This window comes from Amphiura filiformis, chromosome 14 (genome assembly GCF_039555335.1).
Source record: "Amphiura filiformis chromosome 14, Afil_fr2py, whole genome shotgun sequence".
Taxonomy (NCBI): Eukaryota; Metazoa; Echinodermata; class Ophiuroidea; order Amphilepidida; family Amphiuridae; genus Amphiura; species Amphiura filiformis.
Window position 1 is genome coordinate 41,421,819 of NC_092641.1, and position 25,832 is coordinate 41,447,650.

General features: G+C 36.5%; 1 protein-coding gene across 2 annotated transcripts in view; it reads left to right on the forward strand.

The window, feature by feature from the left end:
• Positions 1-25,832, forward strand: part of LOC140169029 (rhodanese domain-containing protein CG4456-like) — a 42,848-nt gene that overhangs the window by 2,782 nt on the left and 14,234 nt on the right. The window contains exons 2-4 of one of the 2 annotated variants that reach the window (XM_072192315.1): positions 2,995-3,185; positions 7,209-7,370; positions 13,802-13,964. In XM_072192315.1, the coding sequence (XP_072048416.1) occupies positions 3,005-3,185; positions 7,209-7,370; positions 13,802-13,964 (506 nt within the window). In that variant the 5' untranslated portion in view covers positions 2,995-3,004. Of the gene's footprint in view, positions 1-2,994; positions 3,186-7,208; positions 7,371-12,563; positions 12,727-13,801; positions 13,965-25,832 lie in introns of both variants that reach the window. The other variant, XM_072192314.1, reaches the window with a different exon arrangement.

The window sequence follows — 25,832 nt, forward strand, 5'->3', positions numbered from 1 at the left end:
GAATAATGTATAATTATATGCTTCAGTAGATTGAAAGAGTATAAAATTAGGCTTAAAATGAGGTATCAACCACTGCTGTAGGATGTGGGGTTACGGAAAGCCAATCAAATTTGTATCACAATTTTCAGAAAAGTGTAATCCCTCCACCCTTTTTGCATACCCAACTTATGACATGCGACCCCCTATCATTAGCTCAAGGCAGTTTATTGTTTCAATTTTTTTACAGAATAAAAGATCAGATAACAATGTCAGCTTTCTTTTGATACCAAATTTATTGATATACACTCTAGTTTTTAAAGAAAATTTCAACATTTTTTGCACTGCGAGGCACCAAAAATGAAATTTCCCCATTGAGTTTGTACATAGTGAGCCGCTGCCTCATGAGCCGCTGCCTCCACCACTCCTGACTTGGTTCATTGGATTGAATGACATTCTGCTTCTGTTCAAGATACCTTCATGTAACTTTCCATAGTTCATCATTTGGTACCAAATTTATTGCCATACGGTAGCTTCTTTACTTTCAAAGATATGCTCAAAAAACAAAATGATCATGGCGAAAAGTGTGACACCACCACCCTTTTTGGGTGTTCAGTTCAAAACGCATGGCTATAAATAAAGGCCAAGTAACAAAATCAAAAATAACATATCGTCCGGACTTTTTCAAAAATCGGTGAGGGAGGTCCTTATTATTTGTTATTGTGTTATTTTTTTACCATTCATTTCTGTCTAAAATTGCAATTGCAAAGTGTTTGTCAACACATCATCAAATTGGGGAGGCCCCCAGATATTTTTGTTATTTCCCCAAAGCCCTACCCCTACATGTAGCTTGAAGAAAGTGTTTGCAATGTGTTTATAAATGATAACCAAGAACTTCTGAACATGTCTTTTCATCACAACAATTTTAGAAATAAAGTAAGGGAGCAAATAGGAAAAATAACAAAAATATTTGAAAATCTCCAAAAATCGGTGAGGGCGGGGATGATACATGTTATTTTTGTTACTTGGCCTAAATGTACAATGTGTATTTTGCCAGTAATTACAACTTCAAGATGCATGGCAAATTGGCAATAGAAATCAATAAAGAACTCAATACTGTACAATGTAGGCTGAATTAGGGAGTGTTCAGAAATACCTTGGGGGGGGGGGGGCTGGAAAATATGTGGGGAAGTTCTGAATAGGGCGCAGGGGGGTTAAAAAAAGTTTTGGGTGTGTGAGCAGGGGGGTTAAAAAGTTATTTGGCGCATAGAGGGGGGGTGTAAATTTTTTTTGCGTGCTGCACACGCAAATGTTCCAGTAAAACCAGAACAAACGTACATGGTCATGGTTCAATACTCCACTGTCAGATATCTAGTGTTAAAATTGTCTTATTTATAACTTAATTTTGAGCTTTGTGTCAGTTAATAAAAATAAAATATAAAATAAATGTAACTATTTTTATCTAGCGTTTATGCCGTAAACAGCCTCAAAGCGCTTTACATTTATTCCGCCGTCTTTAGAATATGCCGGAGCCATGTTTGCTGCCTACAAATGGCGCAGGGTTCATCAGTACAACAACTGTGACTACCCCTAACAGCATCCCATTGCACCTGGGTGGGGTGAGGCAAGCGAGCCAAAGTGACTTGCTCAAGGGCGCAACACGGTGGTGGGATTCTATTCTATTCTATTCTATACAAGCATTTATAAGCACTCTACAAAGAACACTCGAACCCACGCACATCGAGCAAGCTTTCAGATTATGAGTCCAAGGCCGTAAACCACTGAGCCACCGTGTCCTCAATACCTCAGTTCCTTCTGGTCTACTCTGGTGAGGCAGGTGAGCCAAAGTGCCTTGCTCAAGGGCGCAACATGGTGGTGGGAGTTTAAATCACTACTCTGCAATATCTTTGTTCTTCGTTCACCTTTTACAACAATGTTTCATGTATAGTAGGCCTACCGATTATTATCTCTGTATTTTGACCATTGGCATTATGTTATCAATCATAGGCTTACATGTATGAGCTGCTTTACAAAATGACAAAACATTTCCACACTTCCACACCTTTTATTTTAATGACATGGGTACAATTTCACTACAAGTTTTAGTATCGTTAATATGTTTCCCTTAGATGAAGAATAGAACATTATAATGGAGGGGGTCAGAATATTTTGTACTTAATATGAGGGGGGGGGGGTCAAAAAAGTTTTGGGTTCACAAAGAGGGGGGGTTAAAAAAAATTTCCACACACACAAAAAAATTTCTAGCCCCCCACCAAAGTATTTCTGAATCTGAACACTCCCTTAATGCACTAGATATTTTAAGGACCATTATTAAGGCCTGGGGTAAGGGCAAATTAAAAGTACTGGTAAGCCAGGTAATGACCGGGTAACCAACTTGTGCAAATGTGTGCATTTATTTTGGAAAGTTCATGTTTGTTTTAAATTTTGGGGCGTTTTTTCCGAAATTTGATATGGTGATATTTCAAGAAGGCGACATGCCAAAGACAAATCTTTTTGCACGTATATACTTTGTTATTGCTAATATAACTCTTTTCTGCATACCTACGTTACAATTCGTTTTGGTGATTTAGTAATATTATAAAATTTGTGACTGCATTTTGGCGTTTTTGATGCGTTTTTAAGCGTACTGGGATTTAACGTTGATATCTGGTACTGCTCCTTTTATAATTTTACTTTGATCGTCAGCTTTTGTAAATAACTGCTTTTGTTTGGCCAATGTCCAGGTTTATGTCTGGAAAATTGAAGTCACCACATAACAATATATGTTGTTGTGTTTCTTGGTATCAATTCCCATAATCTTGACTACACTGTCAAACACCCGGTTTGCAGGCTCTATACCAGACTTAATGGGCGATAAAAACTCCCTATGTTAGGGCCTACTCTGTGTGTCACATGGCTAGACTGTCCACCTCACTTTCTAATGAAATCGCATGGATGTGGGATGAATTATGTCAAACATTTATTAAGAGAACTGTTGTTATTTTAATTTTTTTCCAGAACCACAAAAATGAATCGTGTAACACCACTCCTATTGCTGCTATCAAGACAGACTGTCTATCAGACGTCCAGGGCAGCTATTCGTCATGCGGCAGCTATTAGTGTGGCAGCAAGACACCAAGCCTACCATGGAGGCTGTGTGAATCCACCAGTGTATGGGTCAGTCAATAGGCAACACAGTTTGGTTAAATGTAAGTAAACGAGGGAGAAAATTAAATAAATGGGAACTATAACTAGAAGGCTATATATTTGTACACAAATACGGCTATACCCGCATGTTATCGGTGTACCCAAACTTACAGTCCTTATTTTGCTGAGGCCTTAAAATAAAGAAATTGTATGTGTAAAAAGTGAAAGTCCAAGTCACAAGCTCTAATTGAATGTAGGTTGCACTGTCGTAGCACTTAAAGGAGTATTTTGTGATCCTCTATTTATGTCATTTTTCATTAGATATCCACGAAAAAAACCTATTCCCAAAATTTCAGTTGATTCCGATTTTGCGTTCGTGAGTTATGCTAGTCTACTGTAGTAGACCAGTTAAATTTATCATTCCCTAAATTAATCTCTCTGACTTGACCATGGAAAACCCATCATCCCTGTTCTGATTCAACAGCTCAGATATCCATGAGAAAACTGGTCTACTGTATTTCGAATATAAAATGAACTATGCACTCTATAGTGGGTATGATGTTACCTCATTAAAAATGCAGTCTTGGCTGTTATGCACATATCCTGTGGTTTTACAAATTAAGCCGTTTGAATAGCGATCCAGCGCGTATTATTTGCACAAGGTCCAATGTATACGCTTGACGTCTCGCACGTATACGCGATGGTTAAGCTGTCAAATGAAATCTGAATAGAGCTACCCCACGTGGGTTGGGTTCAGTGAACACAGTGGGTTGGGCTAATGCATAAACATGTATGCTTGCCTATCTGTTATTGGTTAAGATTTACCACCCACATTGATTTTTACTTCATTAACATTCATCTCAGATTCGAGATGAAAGAGGTTGAGTCTATGTGTTAAGATATGGTGGGTCACACAGGTCATATCCAACTACCGCAGTCCTTTTTTTTCTCTGGGCAGGGCAGTCACTGGAGATGTGATGTGTTTCGTCATATGGTTTTATGCATGGAAACGTATGAATTGCTTGTCAAAAAAAAAAAAAAAAAAAAGGAATGCAGCGCAGTCTAGAGTTATGCATGATTATGTGTATTACACTGCTCCATAGACAATGCGTTGTAATTTCGTTCTGGTGCACCAGAACGAATTCAAATTTCACGATATCTTTGCTAAACGAATTAATCTGCAAGAAATATTTTGTACATAAACATTATGTAGCCAGAGGTTTCCAGTGATGTAAAAATCTCAACTTTTTTTGAGAAAAGTGGGGGGATGAGGCTGTGGATCACGAAATGCCCTTTTAAAATAAATATATTGTAAAAAGTTCCCTCCCAGGGGAGTCGTCTCTCTTATTCTCCATAGGGTGCTGTTGTCAGTCTCTCTTACTCACAGTGAGGCTATGCAATATGATTCAGGGGAAACTATTCCAGAGGGAGTATGTAAATGAAATGGAACAGCCATTTCAGAGGGAGTATGTAAATTAAACGGAACAGCCTTTTTTGGGGCCATTTCAGAGGGAGTATGTAAATTAAATGGAACAGCCAATGGGTATGTAATTTAACTGGAACAGCCTTAACGCATCACGCTGGTATTTCCAATTATGATATCATACGATCTGTCTGTTTAGTCCTCCGTGTGTGGGGTGGATGGGTGTGTGGATGTTAGTAACAATATAATTCTCAGGTGCTATCTGTGTACAAATTCTGAGCCCGGAAGCTGCCTTATTTGATGAGAAACGGCCCGCCCTTTGTTTTAACATTTGGGGCCCTGGGGCCCATAATATTTTACTTATGAGGCCCATGTACATAATTATGTTGTAGTATAATTTCCTAGTGCTATCAGTAGACTCAAGCTGGCCACTGTAGCTACTTTATTTACTGAGTAACGGCCGGCCCTATGTTTTAGCGTTTGGGGCCCTGGGCCAATATTATGTGATATATGGGGCTCATATAAACATATAACAATGTAGTTCTCAGGTGCAAACTGTGTACCAACTCTGAGCCATAAAGCTGCTTTATATGATGAGAAACGGCCGGCCCTTTGTTTTAACATTTGGGGCCCTGGGGCCCAATATATGACTTATGGGGCTCATGTACATATGTTGAAGTATGATTCTCAAGTGCTATCAGTAGACTCAAGCTGCGCATTGTATTTACTGAGTAACGACCGGCCCTATGTTTTAGCGTTTGTGGCCCTGGGGCCCATATTATGTGACATATGGGGATTATATACATATGACTATATAATACTAAAGATCTATCTGTGTACCAAATCTGAACCCTGTAGCTACTTTATTTGTTGAGAAACGGCCGGCCCTTTGTTTTAACATTTGGGCCCCTGGGGCCCCCAGCCTTGTGCATCTGGGGCCAAAATGGGCAAAAGGCATATCTACAACTTAGGGCCCATACATATGCCACATATGAGCCCTAGTGATCTTGTACTTTTAGAGCTAGGCTTGTCAATCTGTTGCACCATACATGTATTTAAACAGTTGGGCCCCTGGGGCCCATAATATATAACATATGGGGCTCTTGTATATTTGTAAATATAGAGTACCCCTAGGGCTATCAGTGAACCAACTCAGGGCCCTGAGGCTGCTTCATTTGATGAGAAATGGCGTGATTTGTATTTTCACATTTGGGCCCCTGGGGCCCGTGACCTTTGACCTCTGAGGCCAAGATGGGCAAAAGGCACTTCTACGGGGTAGGGCCCATAAGTGTACCACATATGGGCCCCAGGGCCTTTGTAGTTTTAGCGCTAGCCTTGACAGAATGATGTGTTTGATGGAGAAGAAGGAGATGGAGAAGGAGAAGAAACCACAGGATGGGAAGATACCCTGCATGCTATTGCATGCGGGTATAATTTGGTTCATCTCAAGTTTGGTAGTGACATATGTGCGTATTTTCTGTGCCGCAGTGTCAAATCGCGCGAGTAAATTTAAACGCCCTAAGTGTACACGCACGCGTACATGGGCGTTTTGTTGGTACACTTGCAGCGCAACCACGAAGAAGCATTGCCGTCACTACCAAACTTGAGATGAACCAAATTATAGGGGCTATATATTTTGGAACTATAAATTGGCTGGTTCAGGCTGCATGACAACCAACCTGAACCAGGAGCACTTTTTGGCAGACTAGTGGCTCCTGATGGGTGCAAAAGTTTATTCCATACCTACTTGCAAGAGTGCAGTTCTCCCCAGCCTGACTGAGTTAATGTAGCTGCATCCTTTGTACTTAATTCCCTATGGAAGGAGCCAAGCTGGGTAAGGCTGGGGGCTGGAGGTCACTTTAGAGAAGTGATGGGTATGTGCCTACCAGCTTTGGGAAGTAGGGCCTATCACCTACAAATGTTGTTTTAAAAAAGGTAGTCATTGGGTATAAACAAATAAAACTAAGGGTCATTAAGGATTTTGGTATAAAAATTGAGCAAAATTAGGGTCTGCTATATGTACAGTTTTATTGGGCTGTTCTAGTTTATATCCATACACCCCCTGTGGAAGACATTACCTTAATCTCCCACACAGGGAGTGTGAATTTCAAATTGGGCTACCTGAATGAGATTAACGGGAGATTAAGGCTATCTTCCATAGGCACGCCCTATGGATTTCTACAAAAGACCCCAAAAAATTTTAATCAATGACACATTCGACTCAAATCACTGTAAATTAATTAATATAACTTGATATCAAAGCAAGTGTTGCCTTATTACAATATTAGGGGTGGTGCAATAATTATGTGTACCCCGGGTGGTGAATTCTCAAAATGGTCTGCCAAAAAACACCCCCCGCCCCCCCTTTGGGCCGCGTGCCAAAAAATCTTTGCCCCCCCCTTTGACGTGCCAAAAACATTTGCCCCCTCCTTTCGACGTGCCAAAAAATCTTTGCCCCCCCCCCCTTACACATGCAAGATTTTGGGGAACCCGAATTATAAACCTTAAATTGTCTTATCATATAATGCGAGCGCAGTGAGCAGGAAATTTTGCATATATTTGAATGTGTTAGAACGCTTCCTTTGCCCCCTATAATTTACCACCCCGGGTACACATAATTATTGCACCACCCTTATTGCTTCATTCATTTTCTATTATGCAGCCGTTCGTTGGTTGAGTAGCGCCCCTGTGGAGGACGACATGAATGTGTTCTATCCAGGTCTTGTAAATAGGATAGAATCAGGGGATATACAACTGATAGACGTACGAGAACCAGAAGAATTACAGCAATGGGGACAAATCACAAACTCATTTAATGTACCATGTAAGTACCAGTTAGTATAACACACCTATGTCATCTCGTAATAGTCGAGAATTATTCGGTTTTTGGTACTGCGAGAATCAATAAAGTCCCAACTTACACTCACATAAATTCACAAAATCTCATGTCCATCATGCAATACGCAAAGCGCAGCTCGCGTGTACGTAGATGCTGCGCCCAGCTGTGTCTACGCCATTCTATATCAATCCACGATAGAGCTGATTAGAGCATAACCCTTTGATAAGAACTACACATCATTATTGGGCAGGAAAAACCTCCTATGTACTTGTTGCCCTTGAACATGTTTAAAACAAAACTGCCTAGAGGATATAGGAAGTTTACTTTTTGGCCAATGACACAAATGAGGTTTTTCCTGCCCAACGACGACACTGCCTTTCTTACATCATTTATGATTAGTTATGCAAGCGTCCTCAAGCCTTCGAATCAATATCGACGTCTATTCGACTCCAAAGTGTGGGGTGTCGAGTTACATCATGTGTCTTATTTTGATATCATACAGTCATACATGTAAAGGGGCGTGCACCTACTTTAAAATGTCATCAAGTCAATGTGGTTCAGGAATGTCCCCTCATAGTTAATGCCCAATACTCATACAATGCTTTATAATCCACACATGGTCTCATAAAATCAAACAAAGAATAGAGCTGTACAATAACAATTGTACAGACATAATTGCAAGCTTATTATACTCTTAGTAACAATAGGATTATTGATTACTTTAACACAAGTGTTTAACTGGCAATGAGAAACGTGTAGAGCCCTACCAGCCCGGCTTTGGTATCGAATCTACACCAATGTAGCGTCGAAGGCTTGAAGAGGGCAGGTTCAAGCTTCAAACCAATGCTTGCATTATCTAGAATGAGTGTTTATGGCGTTTCGACAGTATTTTTTGTGGGACATGAGAGCACCTCAGACGTATCGAATATGGCCCATTTCACGGTTAGGCGCCACTTTTTGATTTTCAACATATCTGGCCTGGTGTGTAAAAAATAATGGGGTTACAGAATTTACTGTTGGTGATTTTTCATTGTCTCTGTATGGCCTACCTCCATTAGCTTAATCGGCCTTTCTAGTTTATCTTTCAGGGCGCACAGGGGTCAGAAGTGGTCAAAAAACCACATTTCACTAGCAACCTGGAAACAGACATTTATTTTCCAATGCTGCCACTTTTAACTATGTTGAGCCTACCAGCTGCTTTTGTTCTTTTTATGTAGTGAACAAGTTGCACTATACAGCCATACATGAACAAAGTATTAGTTGTCAGTTAAACTAGCATGAGAACCATTTAAATTTCTGAATTTGGATGTGACATTTTCCGTTCACATCTATGTACCTTATTCAATGTGGAATAGATCGACTAATACTTTACATGAATGGCAAACTAGTGTGTTTTAGTAAAGTTCAGAGTCTTGTTACTATTTGTTGAACAAATTACACTTGTTGCTCTTAATATGTAGATACAGCGATATTTTGAATTTTTGCCAACAAATTCTGTTCACAATTTTGTCACATCCGATTAATTTTCCAAATAGTATAATTTATTAACAAAATGTGGCAGAATTTTTTCTCCTTGATTTTTACAAATCTCCTGCTATGAGCTATCTAATGACACCATTTAATGAAAACTCCTCATCAACTTAGCTTGCAGATGTCATTTCAAAGTTTCCGTTCACATGTGTCACATCCATGGTACCTGTCACATCCAAAATAGTTTCTTCAAAGAACTAAGACAGGAATGGGACTAGGATGCCAGTTTGAAGTTATTTCATTACAGGTTTGTGGGGGATCAAAAGGCACAACAAATCTTTAATTCAGTATGCCTTCTTTAATTGTGACAGGAGATTCAAAAAGCTTCAATTTCCGTGCACATGTCACATCCTCAAAATTAGTAGTTTTTAGGCCAAAATACTTAAACAACATGATATTTGACTTTCTAAAATAGGTTTATTATTTTGTACATGTCATATATGATTATTTCAAAGCTTTATCTTTGTCTTTAGAGGACAGTTTTGTATACAATTTACAGAAGCGGATGTGACATTTTCAATTGTGAACGGAACATTTCAGTAAATTATAAACATTTTGCTTGTCAAAAATATAAAGGGTCAGGAAAAACGTTTTAGCATTGCTCAATTCAATAGAATCTCACAAAATATATGTGTTAGAAGTGCCCAAAGCTTATATTTTTGACAAGAAAACTGTTTATCATAATGAAACATTCCGTTCACAATTGAAAATGTCACATCCACTTCTATAAATTGTAAACAATGTTTTAAAATGAACACTAACACAGGTTGATATGTTTCAATATATCCCATTTAATTCACTGAGTGTGTGAAAACTCGTTGAATCATTATTTTCTGAAAGATACTCTGCTTTACAGTGTGTGGTTTCCGTTCACATTGACATCAGTCACATCCAAAATTGCACAAACATCAGAATCTTGAATTTGACCTGTGTTTTCAAACTGGCTGATATTTTTTGTGAACATTACCCATATTATGACCTTCAAAGCTGTGCAATATCAGAGTCATTCATTGATTATTAAAATTGTTGAGTAAACCTTTTCATGTCAATTTCCTTTTTACCACAAAATTACATTAAAGTGGCCATAAATTTGTCATTACACAACAAAATTTGCCCAAATTTGGTCAGAAGGGAGCCTATGACATACTCGTTTATTTTAAATATCTATGATATATGTATTGGACAGTCAAAGTATAAATATACACTACTCAATATTGATCAAATTTGTTAAAAAATTACATAACATGAGATAATAAATCATAATTTTCTTCAAGAAGTAGCGAGATTTAAGCTGGGAAATGATATTTTTATGAAAATCTGGTCTTATTTGGAAAAGAAAACCCCTATTAAATTAAATTTAATCCATTTTGAAAATTTCGAGTTTTTTTCACTAAAAGTGGCGCCTAACCGTGAAATGGGCCATATATATCTGAAGCATGTCTTTCTGATATCAAATAATTTTCATTTTTGAAATTCACGATATAATACAAATTTTATGACAAATTATTAAAATTTGATATTTTCAAATTTTGATATATAACAGTCCTCGAAATAAATTTTATAAAATTTTGACCTTTTATATTGAAGATATGGATTTTTTTCCCAAAAAGACCTATTTTTTTTGTGGTGTTTTGGGAAAAAAAATCCATATCTTCAATACGAAAGGTCAAAATTTTAAATTGATCGTCTGCTTTTCATCCCACCTACATATACACTTTTATAAATCATCAGATTTATAAAGTTTACTTCAAGTACTGTTAAATATCAAAAATATCAATTTTTAATTATTTGCCATAAAATGTGTATTACATTGCGACTTTCAAAAAATCAAAATTATTTGATATCAGAAGGACATTCTTCGTATTCAGAATGCAATTCGATATGTCTGATGTGCTCCCACAATAAATACTGTCCAAACGTTCATACCCCTTCCCTTAATAATGCGATCATTATATTCATCTTGTAGTCTATATATCTACCTCGAGACACCGGCACTAGCTTTGATGTGCAGTTTGTGCTGCGATGGCTTAGCGTGGTTTCTTGCGTGTACATATGTGGCATGTTGACCGCGCGCGTAAAAAGTATGTACACGCACCAAGTAACGCTAAGCTAACGCAGAACACGCTGAACTTCAAAGCTAGTGCCGGTTACTCGAGGTAGATGTAGACTATTATCTATAGTGACTTGTATAAAAGCTCAATCCTCTTCAACTGTACAACTGATTCTTCCCATCATAATTATAGCATACAATCAGTATAGTATTCATTGGGTTAAATTGTCATACTTTTCAACTACTTTTCTCGGTTTTCAGATTCTAATTTGAGTTTCCATATACCATATTGTTTGTATTAAATGCTCCCTCTCAAATAAATTTTTATTGAAAAAAGAGGCAAAAATGCAAAAATTCCCTTGTCATACAAGTTTAAAACTTATCATCTAGAAAAAATCTATGATGACTCAAACTTCCATTCAGTTCATTGCCTAATTTATTATGGTAGAATATTCCACTAATTTCATCAGATTCTTGTTTGATGATCCAATTACGGATATAATTTCGTTGTATTTACCGCCAAATATCATGTTCCATATGGTTCCATGTGCACGGCCATCTTAAATTTCAACCCAGAAGTGGTGATTCTTCCAAAGTTTGCAGCCGAATTTGAAGGTTTTTTCACTGAAAATTCACTTTCAATACCCCCGGCCCTTTTCCTGTAAGGCATTTAATACAAACAATATAGTAATCATTTAAATAAAGAAATAAATATATAGCACATTTAAACTTGTCCCAAAAATGCAAAATTTCTGATGAATATTAATCCCTTTAATGCTGGTTTCATACTTTCTGCCGCTTGCTGCTGAGCAAGGTGACTGACACTTCATCATACCACCGCTTGAACTTTTCTGCAAGCGGAGCAGCATGCAGCTATTAAACGACAGCAGCATGGCTCTGAAAGCTGAGAATGTTTTTGCTCAGATACGCTCTATATGTTCTCATTGGCCAAAAATCGTATCTTGTTCTCATATATGTGACCAGCTCCTACAAAACCTGGAACAAGTTGCCAGACATGTTTTCGAGTTGTAGGCCTTTAAAGATGACATTACCATAAAAAAAGGAATTTTTGGAATTTTTAATTTCATTATATTTGACCGTGGGACTAAGTGGACTTTCAAATCGTTAAAAGAGGTTTTATTTATTCAATAAATAACAGTTGAACTATAAGGCAGGAAACTAATTGGCCCATTACACAGAATAGCAATTTGTCAAAAATATCAAGGTATCATTTACAAAATTATCCATATCTTGAAAAGTATTGATGCTTTTTATATAATTTGGGTATCTTTTTAAAGCTTATTGTCTTGTGCTTAAATATTTATTCAAATCATGAATTGTCAAAAATGCGATTTGTTCCTGGTTTTGTCAAACCGGGTGACATATAAAGTCAGCTCCAAGTGATATGCCACTTTGGCCAAAACGGTAGAGTGATTGATATCTTGGTTTGCCGCTGATGGTCAACGCTAGCGTTTCTGGTGCGACTGTGCAGCGAATCGAAAATGACTCATCATCAAAGCGGCAGAAAAGTATGAAACCCAGCATAAGTCACACAAAATACATCTCATATCATTTCCTTACCATAATTCCATTCTCAGTGGGGCAGGTGCGTGACGCACTCACCATGGAAGAGACGGCATTTACGGCAAAATATGGCCGGCCCAAACCGTCAAAAGGTGATAACAATATTGTGTTCCACTGCAGAGGGGGTGTTCGAAGTCTGGAAGCTTTACAAATGGCACGTTCTGAAGGTTACCCAATGTAAGTGTAATTCAGTTGGTGAATGCAAGGAGGTGGAAAGTGGAATCTGTTGCCATATATGTCGATTTTTTTTCTTGATGATTTTAAAGCGCTGTGATAATACTGGTTTGTAGCTTGCTTGATAGATTGGTAGAATACGGTGGATTGTATCAGTGCAGACACATCAATGCACCATGCATATATACCTATTATAAGTTTGACATTTATTTTGCATATCATCATACTTTGATGGGCAGTTGAAATAAATGCACCAATTAAGATGTGTGCGTAACATGTAATTGCATGCATCTGCTCGTAATTGCATGCACATGCACTGTTGTGTAACCTCCTTATGAGCGTGATATGGACGAGTTGTGGTGCCCCATCTGAGTATAGCTATGTGATGGAAACTATTTCTTGCATGATATAAGGCCATCTTAATTTAATAGTTTGTGTCAAAGCCCCCACGCATATTAGTAAACTTGTCCACTTTTTGCGCATTTTATTCCCACTGGATTGAGTAAATTTCATTTTTTGACGCTATTTTTTTTTTCCACACAAAATCCACCACACAAAAAGCTCACGTATGATACCGGCAGATGTAAAAGTAGCCTAGGTTATAAATCTCAATAAAATACTTCATACTATATGCTTGTGTGTACAGGACCCTGGCGCATTCTTGTCAAAAGCTTGTCCAACAGTTTGTTAACAGCATTCTACATTAGGTTTTCAACTTTTGAAGGGCTTTGAGATAAACGATTAAACTAAGATGGATGCAAAATATTTGTGAAATAATATTTCAACAACAAGTTTTGTTGTAAATGCAGCAAATATTGGCATATATGGCAGCTCTGAACTGTACTACCTTCTTACAACAACCTAGAGAATTAGGTGAATGAAAATAACAACTTTTCTTTCAGTTTTGCTTTTATAGGAAGGCAACTAGGCGAGACTTTTTCCTGTGGGTAGTAATGCCTTCAAGGCCAAAGCTGACATCTATCGATGATGTCAAAAGTACAGGAGAAAGTTGGGAGAAATATCTCCATCCATTTCTCATTTTAAATTGGTACATATGTGTCCCTTTTAACACTTTCAGTGGGTCAAGTTGAAGAAGCATTTGGACTATCAGATGATAAATTTGAAGCAAGATTTGGTCGACCCAAACCCTCAACATCAGACAGCAACATTGTATTTCACTGCCGGAGTGGAAAGCGGAGCTTGACAGCTTTAGAAGCTGCCAGAGCGCAAGGCTATAGTTTGTGAGTGGATAGCACCTGTTGTGATTTGTCAAGTTTCATCACCTTCTAACGCATTTGTGTTCTACTAATAACGTTATCAACCTTAAATCATTTCGATGGAACCATACATGAACTGTATAGTTGCCAACCCTACCATTATATACCCCTACCATAAATCTCTTCAACGTACCTAATTGGAACTACCGGTTTTAGTTATTGAGATGATACAATATGTGGATCCTGGGGTTTCTCTACCGGAAGTCATCATTTGTTCATCTGCTCTCCTTTTAGTTTCTTCTTTAACTCCCGAAAGCAAAAAGCAGTGTTCAGTGTTAGGTTTAAGCTTTACAATATGACCTTTAGCTGTTCATTCCTATGTTCTCTGCCTTTCCCTACCTGATCATCATTGCATGACACTTTTCTTGTAGAGTTGCACAACTTTTTTGTAGTTGAGTATACTCTTGTAGGGTTGCACAACTTTTTTTGTAGTTGAGTATACTCTTGTAGGGTTGCACAACTTTTTTGTAGTTGAGTATACTCTTGTAGGGTTGTACAACTTTTTTGTAGTTGAGTATACTCGTCCAATTTGACGTACATAACTCCATCCATTAACCTCTTATCTCATACATGTAGGCCTACATACTTGTTATCATTATCGTTTACCTTATTCATATTAAGTATTAGATTATAGGTTAGACATGGGATTGATTACACCATATCCCACAATGCAAGTTGATACAGGTGATCAGTCTCCTCAGCAGCCAGTTTGGTTACGCTCTCTCCACACAAACAGTCTGCCAATGGCCACTTAAAACGTGATTGGCTACACGTATGTACACAGAGCTGTACATACAGGAGCTTGATTGACCTCAGTCAGCTGGCGGGTCAAAATTGCTCATGAATATTGAAGTAGCCGTCTAGCCGATCGACCAAATGAAAGCCTTGTTTGACGTCAAGCTGGATGACGTCGTCAGAAAACGGTTAGCCAATCAAAAAGGACCAGTTTGTTATCATAATCATAGGCAGACTGTTTGTGTGGAGGGAGCGTAACCAAACTGGCTGCGGAGGAGACTAACAGGTGATCTACAGGTGTAGGTGGTGTTTACACTTTGCAGAATATGTGCAATGTCCCACTGCATGACAGATTGGATCATCGGGATTTAGATTTCTTGCAGTATGGTAGGTACATGGTTATAACTTTCTCACTTTTTGCCAGGCCAACAAAGTTGGCCTTTAAGATCAACATATATGTCTTCATAAGGTTAATCACTAGTGATTTCAGTCCAGCAAGGATCATATGGCAATGATACAACTTTATTCACAATTGCTGGATTCGTATCATTGCCATTATCATCAGTGTACTGTTCGGCGGAAAATAACGACAAATCCTCATTTGCTTCAATGTGCTTTCATTCATTCGGCTGCAAAGCAGGCGACTACAAAGTTTCTCCATGTACTACGATTCGAAGCCAAAGCGGTTATGGCATCTGGCAGTAAAAAGTTGTTGAAGTCCCCAATGTTAAACTGTGCAAATGTGTATGACAAAAGGTAAATTCTACAGTCCATTTTAGCGACTGCACGCAACACAAATAACATGTTTGAGGACTCAAAGGAGCTTTTCAAACACAAATTTGGATGTAAGATGTTAAGCGTAACTTGCTTCATAGTTCTCAAACAGAGTTGAGTAGCTAGGAAAGTAGCATAATCTTAAATCAGTACAAATTTGCTAAGCATAAGGTAGTAGTATCCAATGTCAGGACATAATAGGTGCCCTATGTTATATTCCCTATACTATGATGTATATCCATCTCATTGAACGTCAGCATGATCTACAATGATGATGATATTAAACTTATCAGGCCAAAAAAAAAATTGTTTGCATGCCCTGCCTCTACTCCAGTGGGATTTTTTGGGTGGGTCGGTAGGTCAGAATTTTTTTTAATGACTACTGTATATATGTAGGTCTAGGCAATGAACATTGGTCATGTGGAAAGATAAATCAATAGGCCTTCTTCAGACCGTCAATACGCATGACACACCATAGAAATAGATTCAATTAGAGTGACTGAATACTTACAGGCATAACACTCAAAGTTCATTGGAATATGGATGCAGGAACAGACAGGTATGAAATGTTATATTAGTTAATGATTTTCTTCGTAAGAAAATGTTGTTGGCCAAATTTAGCTTTGAAATGAAACTTACACCCAGGAAAAGTAATAAAAACTAAAATGATGAACTAAAATCTAAAATTATGAACTAAAAACTAAAAAAAATTAAAAGGCTGACCCTGATTTTGGCCAATTTTGTGTCAGTTGGTGAAATGCAAGCAAACTTATTTTTCCTCCTCATCATCATCATATCATCAAGATTCATCATAATCATGAAATTAAGTGGTTATAAAACATATCAAGGTGCCTGTACTTCAAATTGATTATTAAATTTAACTTTATCAAAGAAATTATGATTTTGTTCAAACACTATAAGAAATATATATATTTATAGATATAACATTGATTTTTGTGATCTTTAATTGCTTCAAGATTTAAACGTTTTGTACAAAAAGTGCATTGCAGTGGGGGGAAATTGATCGCTTTTTATGTGGTAGATTCAAATTTTGCATGGGGGAGGACAAAAAACACTTTTTTCTTTAATCGACTTGGAAGTCTAGGGTATGATGAATTGCAATATCCGTATTGATCCAAGTTTTTTCGCCCAGGCAGTAGATAGTCACAAAATGCATACTACTATTTCTTACTGTTTTTTAAACTCGATATAGAGAAATCAGCAGGAACAACCTCTGAAAATAGTTATTCAGACCCTGTACTATATGTTTCTAATAATAACTCTGATGCAATAATGATAATTGCTTTTTTAAAAGTTCCTAGTGATGAGAGGAACACTTATCAGTAACCAACAGTTGTCCAACTGACACAACATCAAAATGCACTGACATGGAACAGCTTCCTGGACCAATAATTGGCACCCAACACAAGAAATCTGTGAGTAAATGGAATAGTGTGAACAAGACCTGTTTCTTGAAGAAAGTGTGTGAAAGATTTTTTTTGAAACTTAATTTTGAATTAAGATGTCATTTTCGAGTGTTCAAAAGTACACTGCCTAAAATTGAGGTTGATTTACACAATTGAAGTACAATTATTGTTTTATACCAAATGCGAGTATTGAATCCAGTAACTTTTCTTCCAAATTTGTCACATAATTTCATGATTTTACGGCAAAAAAATAGAAAAGAAAACTGGGAAATAAAAAATGAATTTGCTGTTTCAGCTGACATGTGGACGCGCTAAGAAAAACGAACGTGGGCGTGAGTTTTGAGACCTCAATTTGTTTAGCCTTATTGCTATAGATACAGAGAGGATGATGGAGAGAGAATAAAGAAATAAAGAGAAAGATTTATCATTCTATTAGTAGTCTAGTGGTTAGAGTGGTCTTTTAGCGATAAAACGTGAAATGCAGAAATCAATATCATCTTTTACTGAGTAATAGGAATCGTTTAGTTATCTGTTACTTAGCTTTGAATTTTCTTAAAACAACTATTAATAGGGATGTCAAGACTGCACTCAAAATTGTCTGGAATGTTCAATAGGGGTGGCTTTAACGTTAACCCTGGAATTACGGAAACCTTTGGGCCTCATAACTGATAAATTGTTGGTCTAAAGTATATAAAAGTATATATATTTAGAAAGAAAAAGAGCAAGGTATACCAACTTGATGTGGGAAACAAGTAAAATACAGACTAGACAGTACACAGAGGGGGACAAAAACAGCAAAATGTAGGCATTAGAAGTAGGTAAAGTTCGATAGCCAAAAATTACCAGTTCCAAGGCCCACAGAACTGTTAAATCTGTAGAAACAACATGAGTCAATGGGAATACTAAGTACACTAGAGCAAGTGATGAAAATCACTGTGCACATAAACAGATACGATAAACCAAACAACCAATGTAGGCCCCAAACAGGCAAAGTTTGATGGCCAAAAAGTACACGGCAAAGTGATGAAAATCATTGTGCACATATAGCAGACCAACAAATCCAAACAGACAAAAAAAACAACCGACGTTTCGAGCAGATAAACCGCTCTTCTTCAGGGACAGACAACAAAATTATTAAAAGCAAACAACAAAACTACATGCTGTAGTTTAAAAACAAATTCAAGTCAAAAACTGAAGGCAAGTTCAAATAGAACTCAGTAGCAAACTCAGAGCAAAACAAGCTTATTTTCCCCATAGGCATTGTATTTAAGGAAATTAATTATGCATCTCATTTGCATAATTTAAAGTTGATACATGAAATGGTGAAGCTTGTATAGTTATAGTATAAAATTAACTTAAATTTAAAAAAAAAATTGTTTCTCTAGACTTGGGGCCATTTACGCATATTAATGAGATGCACTTAGTCATTTTTCTGAAGAAAAAAAGAGCTTTTTTTTGATCCATTGGTGAAATTGAACAAAAGACATAATAAGCTTAAAATTACCATTTTATACACTTTCAAATATACAAGTTCGTCATTTTTCCAAATTTTCCCATAATTCAACAGAAAATTGGTAATTTAGCTTCAAAAAAAATTCATTTCTCCAGAACCGTTTGACCAAATTTGATGATCTTGGTGTCATTTTACTCAAGAAGAAAAGATCAATTCAATTCAGTAGAGACATTCAACCTATCTGCAACTCCAAATTTTTCATATGCCTGCTATTAAAAGAAATTATATCAATTCATGATAATGGAGATATCCATCCATACGAGTCTCAGATGTGAATCAATGCATATTGACATTCTTTGATTGTGGCAGAGAGACTCAGAATGAGATTATAAATGGTGGGCGCTACACATGCAATCTCATTCACAATCCGTCTTGATCTAGATTGAATAAAACGTGTGCTGTGTAAACGTGAGAGTAGAATTTACACACGCAAACTTGTCTCTGCGCATTGTAAATATTGGGCTATTCCATTCAAAATCCACACTACCCCTGTGGAAGATTAGGAAATATCTTGCACATGCATGGGGGAGTATGAATTTCAAATGGAATTAGCACATAACCAACTCTATTTGAAACTCATGCACTGTGGATGATTGAGGTTGAATCTAAGATGGTGTATGAAATTCTAATGTGATTGCCCAATGTGTTTATTCCATTTGAAAATCATACTCCCTCTGTGGAAAATATTTCCAAAATTGTCCACAGGAGTAGTGTGAATATTAAATGGAAAAGCTCATTTGCCAAGTTATAGTTTCAAGCAATAGACAAATTCGTTTCACCAAACTATACATGTATTCAGTGATGCCAATGGCGCACCTTAGGTGCACAATTGGGCTGCTTGCTATATCACTTGCCGCTACTCAAAAAACTGTGCCGCTACTTGCCTAAAATTGGGCTACTTTGCAAAAAGTCAGGTCGTGGCAGTAGTTTGATGTATTTTCCTTTCAATTTAGCCGATTTATAAATGTTTTGAGTTTCTGAAGCTCCGAATTACCATTACAAAGGGTTAAAAATTGGGCTACTTGAGAGTCCTGGCGAGCCAGTGTGGTGTGCCTTGTTGATGAAAAGTTTTGGCAACACTGCATATATCACTTGGAAGCTCATAGCTCAAAATATAACATACACCGGTACTAAAGACATTTTATGGCAGTCAAATAGTTTCTGATGGTACATATATATAGGACCTACAGACTACGGTTAATGGTTGCATTGAATTTTAACTTAAAGGGTTCACAAATTTAAAGTTCCTTCTATGGACCAAAGTGGACACAATATCTTAACTTTTGTTGAAAGTGACATTATAATTTGACGTATCACATAATTTGACGGAAAAGGGAGAAACTGTTGTTATAAGGATAGGGGAACTGATGCTCAGTAAGTAATTCATGATATTAAAATATAAAATCTCTTTGTATTAGCTTCATGCTCAATATCAAATATAATATATTCCACTCCTTATAAGTTCCCCTCTCAATACTTTTTTAAATAAATTGAAAAATATTTGAAAAAATGCAAAGATGTAAAAAGGTATGGTAGCCTTATTTGTTTTACACTTATGGACCAAATTATAGCGTCACACATCATTACGTTCAGTCACAATGGTTCATTATGTAAAAAAAAACCATTTTAAACAATGTTAAAAGTTGCATCTGAGTCCATATCAAAAATACAGTAGACCAGGTCTGTTATTCATGTGTTTGTTAAATTGTTATTAAAACCTGACTGCTACATGGACTCGGGTGCAACTTTTAAAACGACCACTTACCTTAACACAATTAACCGTTGTGACTTAAGGGATCTGGAATGAGCGTTTTGAGCGTTTCAACAGTATTTTTTGTGGGACATGAGAGCACATCAGAAATATCGAATTGCATTCTGAATACGAAGAATGTCTTTCTGATATCAAATATTTTTCATTTTTGAAATTCACGATATAATACAAATTTTATGACAAATTATTAAAATTTGATATTTTTCACATTTTGATATATAACAGTCCTCGAAGTAAATTTTATAAATCTAATGACATATTCTTAAAGTGTATGTAGCTGGGAGGAAAAGCCGACGATCAATTGAAAATTTTGACCTTTCATATTGAAGATATGGGATGGGTTTTTTTCCCAAAAAGACCTATTTTTTGTGTGTTTTGGGGAAAAAATCCATATCTTCAATACGAAAGGTCAAAATTTTCAATTGATCGTCGGCTTTTCATCCCACCTACATACACTTTAAGTATAGATCATCAGATTTATAAAGTTTACTTGAGTACTGTTAAATATCAAAAATATCAATTTTAATCATTTGCCATAAAATGTGTATTACATTGCAATTTCAAAAAATCAAAATTATTTGATATCAGAAGGACATTCTTCAGTATTCAGAATGCAATTCGATATGTCTAATGTGCTCTAATGTCCCACAATAAATACTGTCCAAACGTTCATACCCCACCCCTTAACCCAATGATGTGTGAGGCTATAAATTGGTCCACATGTGTAAAACAAATAGCTATACATACCCTTTTACATTTCGTAAACATTTTTACATTTCGTAAAATATTTGTATAGGGGGAACTTATAAGTTTTGGACCCTATAGATAGGGTTTCAATTTTAATTTAATGATTGAAAAGTCTGGATGGTACATGTACATGTAATCACTGGTAATAGATAAGTTTCATTGAGTATCAAAATAAGTATTTTGAGAAATTATGGCACAAAAGAAATGTTACACCATGGTTGGATTGTTGTTTTTATTTAAAGCCATAATATACGATCTTTGACATGTTAATTTTGTTATTCTTTACCAAAAATTACAACAAAAAAATTTAGTAATAACTGTCCATGGCAGGTCGAAAGGGAGGAAACCGATTTTTGGCACAGATATTTTGGGCACCGTTTCTTTATTACCCCCTAAAAAGGTGTAGGAAAACGTTCAAATATGCAAAATTTCCTGCTCGCTCACTGCGCTCGCATTATAAGACAATTTAATGTTTTAAAGTCAGGTTCCCAAAAATCTTGCATGTGAAAGGAGGGGGGTCAAAGATGGCAAAGGTTTTTGGCACATCAAAAGGGGGCAAAGATTTTTGGCACCGCCAAAGGGGGGGCAGGCAAGCGATTTTTGGCAGTCCATTTTGAGAATTCACCACCCGGGGGTACACATAATTATTGCACCACCCCTAAAAAGGCTGAGGAAAACAGTACGGAAACGCTTACAGTATGGAAAGGCTTAAATATGCAACATGTATCTAGACCATTTAAAGTTTACAAATTGGGATCCAAAAAAATTTGGCATGTTAGCATGTGCAAAGGGGGGGGGGTTTTGGCCGGCCGAGAGGGGGGGGGCAAGCGATTTTTGGCAAGCCGTTTGGAAATTTTACTGCCCGGGGGGCTCATAATTATTGCACAGCCCCTATTATATGATGAACAAAATTATAGAATAATAATATACATTTGTAAGATACAATGTATGTGCCTTGTGGGTTAGGTATAAACTTATTATCACGAGAGCAATCAAGTAATGATGGTGAAAATAACAACCAAACTTAAGGCTGGTTCAAAGTGAATATTCGAAGGCGAATATTCGGCTTCGAATACGTTTTGGGCGTCAAAATATATGCGGCTTCGAATATAAAACTATGAACCGGAGAAAGATATATTTCTACAATTCACAGCGTTGCCCGACTGTTAACAAGTATTGCCCGTTGTCCAAGGTAAGCAAAATTTAGAGAATTTCTTTAACGAAGTTAATAAAATCATAATAGGTAAACTCCATTTAACTATTGTCATGATTTAATTTCTGTATAAATGGGTCTAAATAGGAGCAGTGGCGTAGCCTAACCAGTGGGGCCGGGGTGCAAGCTGCCCCGGACACAAAAACCCTGGAAGAAGAGTCAAAAATTGGGAAGGGGGAAAGGGGAAGAGAAAGGGAAAGAAGAGAAAAAGGGAAGGGAGAAGAGAAAAAGGAAAGAAAGAAGGAAGAGAAAGGGGAAAGAAGAAAAGAAAAAGGAGGGAAGAAAAGGGGAAGGGAGAAGAGAAAAGGGAAGGGACTCAAGGGAGAAGAGAAAAGGGAAAGAAAGAGAGAAGAAGATCTATAGGCCTACTACTTTCATTGTGAAATTTGTTCTCTGAAACACTGATATTTTGCTTTTCGGGGCATTTACGACCTGCCTGTAACCGGCGCGGAGGTTGACCCATACCTTCTTGCAGGTTTCAACTGCAATGCAAATCAAGAAATGAATGAGGCAATAGATAAATAAATAAATAAAAAATAAATAAATAAGTCAATAAATAAATAAATAAATAAATAAATAAATAAATAAATAAATAAATAAATAAATAAATAAATAAATAAATGAATGAATGAATGAATGAATGAATGAATGAATGAATGAATGAATGAATGAATGAATGAATGAATGAATGAATGAATGAATGAATGAATGAATGAATGAATGAATGAATGAATAAATAAATAAATAAATAAATAAATAAATAAATAAATAAATAAATAAATAAATAAATATCATAAGATATGATTGAAGCGACGACAAATATGACAGCCCTCACAAGTGTTCTATATGAGACCACCAACGGTGACCCACCAAATTATATATCTATCGAGTTCAACAAAATTCAACTCCCACAAATATATTTCCGGTAAATACTTTTTTCATTGGCTGATATCCACTTGAGATCGGTATCATCAAAGTAGTATTGCTCTCATTTCATGATTCATTGAGCAATCAATTTTGGCATTCGACCGAAATACGCGTCAAAAGATAAAAAGTCTCGTTCGAACTTGTGTAGGCCTACATTGCTAGGGCCTAAGTGTATTTTAATGCCTGATTCACAAATTATAGAAATAAACAAGAATTTTTTTTTAAAAGAACACAAAATGATAGGGTACCAACGCTCGTGGTTTTGGTTGTTCTGCATAGTTTATGGAGATATTCATTGCAAAGCGCTATATATCCATTCCTACATGTTACTTATTTTGCCCTCTTAATTATTAATTATAATTATGAATTTGACTGAACGCATTACATCTTTATTCCGCCCAAAATAACATCGTTTATAGGTGCCCCCAAAAAACGTCAAGAATTCCGCTAGTGCGGAAAAGATGACAAAAATGGGTGAACCTCCGTGGCAAAGGCATTTTTATATCAATAACCAATGATTTACCACCCCCAGACCCTCACACATCCTCTGCCAGGGGCAGATGCATATGGGGACCTAGAACTGGGGCCAAACATTATTTATGTAAAACCGGGGTCAGAGGATGATTTAAGGAAGTCCCATCATGCACTGCAAACGTGTTATCACTATAGAGTTTCAACTGCCACTTTACTTTTCAAATCCCATTGAATTCTGTGCAAAAGATGTTGTTTAAGAATATTGTGCGTGTGTCATTATTACTTGGTCGATTTCAGAACAAAAGTGATGTATGCATAAAGGATAATTCACCTTCTGTAGGTAACATAAAATGTGAAATCGGCTAGCATTATTGTAAATATATCAGTCCAAATTCAAATTTAACCATGCCCGTCAATGCAATGTGCGAGCAGTGGTGTCATGTTCACTCACACAGCTGTGCTAACCGCAAGTCAACACAGTGGCGTGGTGGGAAGTGCTTAAATCATCCTCTGAACCGGGGTGGAGGCATAAATCTGAATTTGGAGTTAGACTTTTTTCCTGCATCAGTCGATTTAAATAGAGCTACGTTAATATGGAAACATTCACTTGTACATTTAGTTTATGTTTTGTAAGCCTAAATATCATAATTTACTTTATACATGTACCATCACTACAGCATTGGAATGCTATTGCCTCATGCCAGGCATTTTCCTTTTCCTGGACGTCTTAATAGTCCCTTACTTTCATATCATATAAAATTGGGTACGCTTTTACCGCACTAATAAGGGGGCACACCACTAAATCAATGCGCCATTTGTTCGGTAAAATACAGAAACTATTTGAGGTATTTTGGGCTGGTCTTTAGACTTATTAATCAGAAAGAGTGGCGAATTAAATAGCATTTTATAATTATTGAGAAAATAGGTCATGAATTAAAAATGGCAGAATCGGGTTTGCAGTCTTGAGAGCATGTCAAAATCATTGGGGATTTTTGAAATCATCGTTCATCGAACGATATTCAGGTGACCTCGAGCCTTTCATATAAATCAATAGTATCTCGCTATCAGTTGAGCGATATTTAATCCGACCCAACTCATATTTTATTCGTTGTCGTATATATTTTGACGTCACAAAAAGTATTCGAAGCCGAATATTCGCCTTCGAATATTCACTATGAACCGACCCTTACACAGTAAGTGTAAATGGGTTGTAAATAACTAAAATCCCATTATAATATAAGTAGTTCAGGCATAGCATAAGTATTACAATAAAAAAAATCATTTAGCCCGAGTGATGGCATAAGCATTGTACGTGCACTCGAGATTTTTTTTAAAAAGCAAAATACCAATTCTGTAAAAGTAATCAATTTCCTCCAGCTTAATGCATTGTTTGAACAAAACATCTCAATCTACAAAGCAATTAACAATCACCAAAATCAATGTTATTTCTATTAATACATTTCTTGTAGCGTGTTGGAACAAAATTTAAAAATTTGAATTCAATAATCAATTTGAGTATATAACACTCAATTTGCTGTGTTTTATACCCACTTATGGTGGTACTACACCCCTTGATAAATTTGTGATTTTTTTTTGCATTTGTCTCAAAAACTAATAACCCACTGGTAACAAAAGTTATGTATATAGGTGCAAGGGATCCAGTTACTACACTGGAATTTCAGTGATTCAAGACATTTATTGATCAAATATTGGTTTTCCCTCATTTTTGACTGTAACTCCACAACTGTTGTCTGTGCTGAAATAAAATTTCCAGTGCAGTAATTGTAGTCCTTGCCCCTAAAATATACATATCTTACTTGCCACCATCAATACACTATAATTTTTGAGAAAAATATAAAAATAGGCACAAAATTGGCCAGGCATGTAGTACCACCTTAAAGGAGTATTTTGTGATTCATCCTCGTTTTATGGTATGTGTAGATATCCACAAAAATGTGTATTCCAAAATTTCAGTTGATGTGTTTGCAAGTTATTCATGATTATATATATTACATTTTTGTGTTGTAATTTCGATCTGTTAAGGGATCTAGAATGAGCGTTTATGGCATTTCGACAGTATTTTTTGTGGGACATGAGCGCACGTCAGACATATCTAATTGCATTCTGAATACTGAAGAATGTCCTTCTGATATCAAATAATTTTGATTTTTTTGAAATTGCAATGTAATACACATTTTATGGCAAATGATTAAAATTGATATTTTTATATTTAACAGTAGTGAAGTAAATT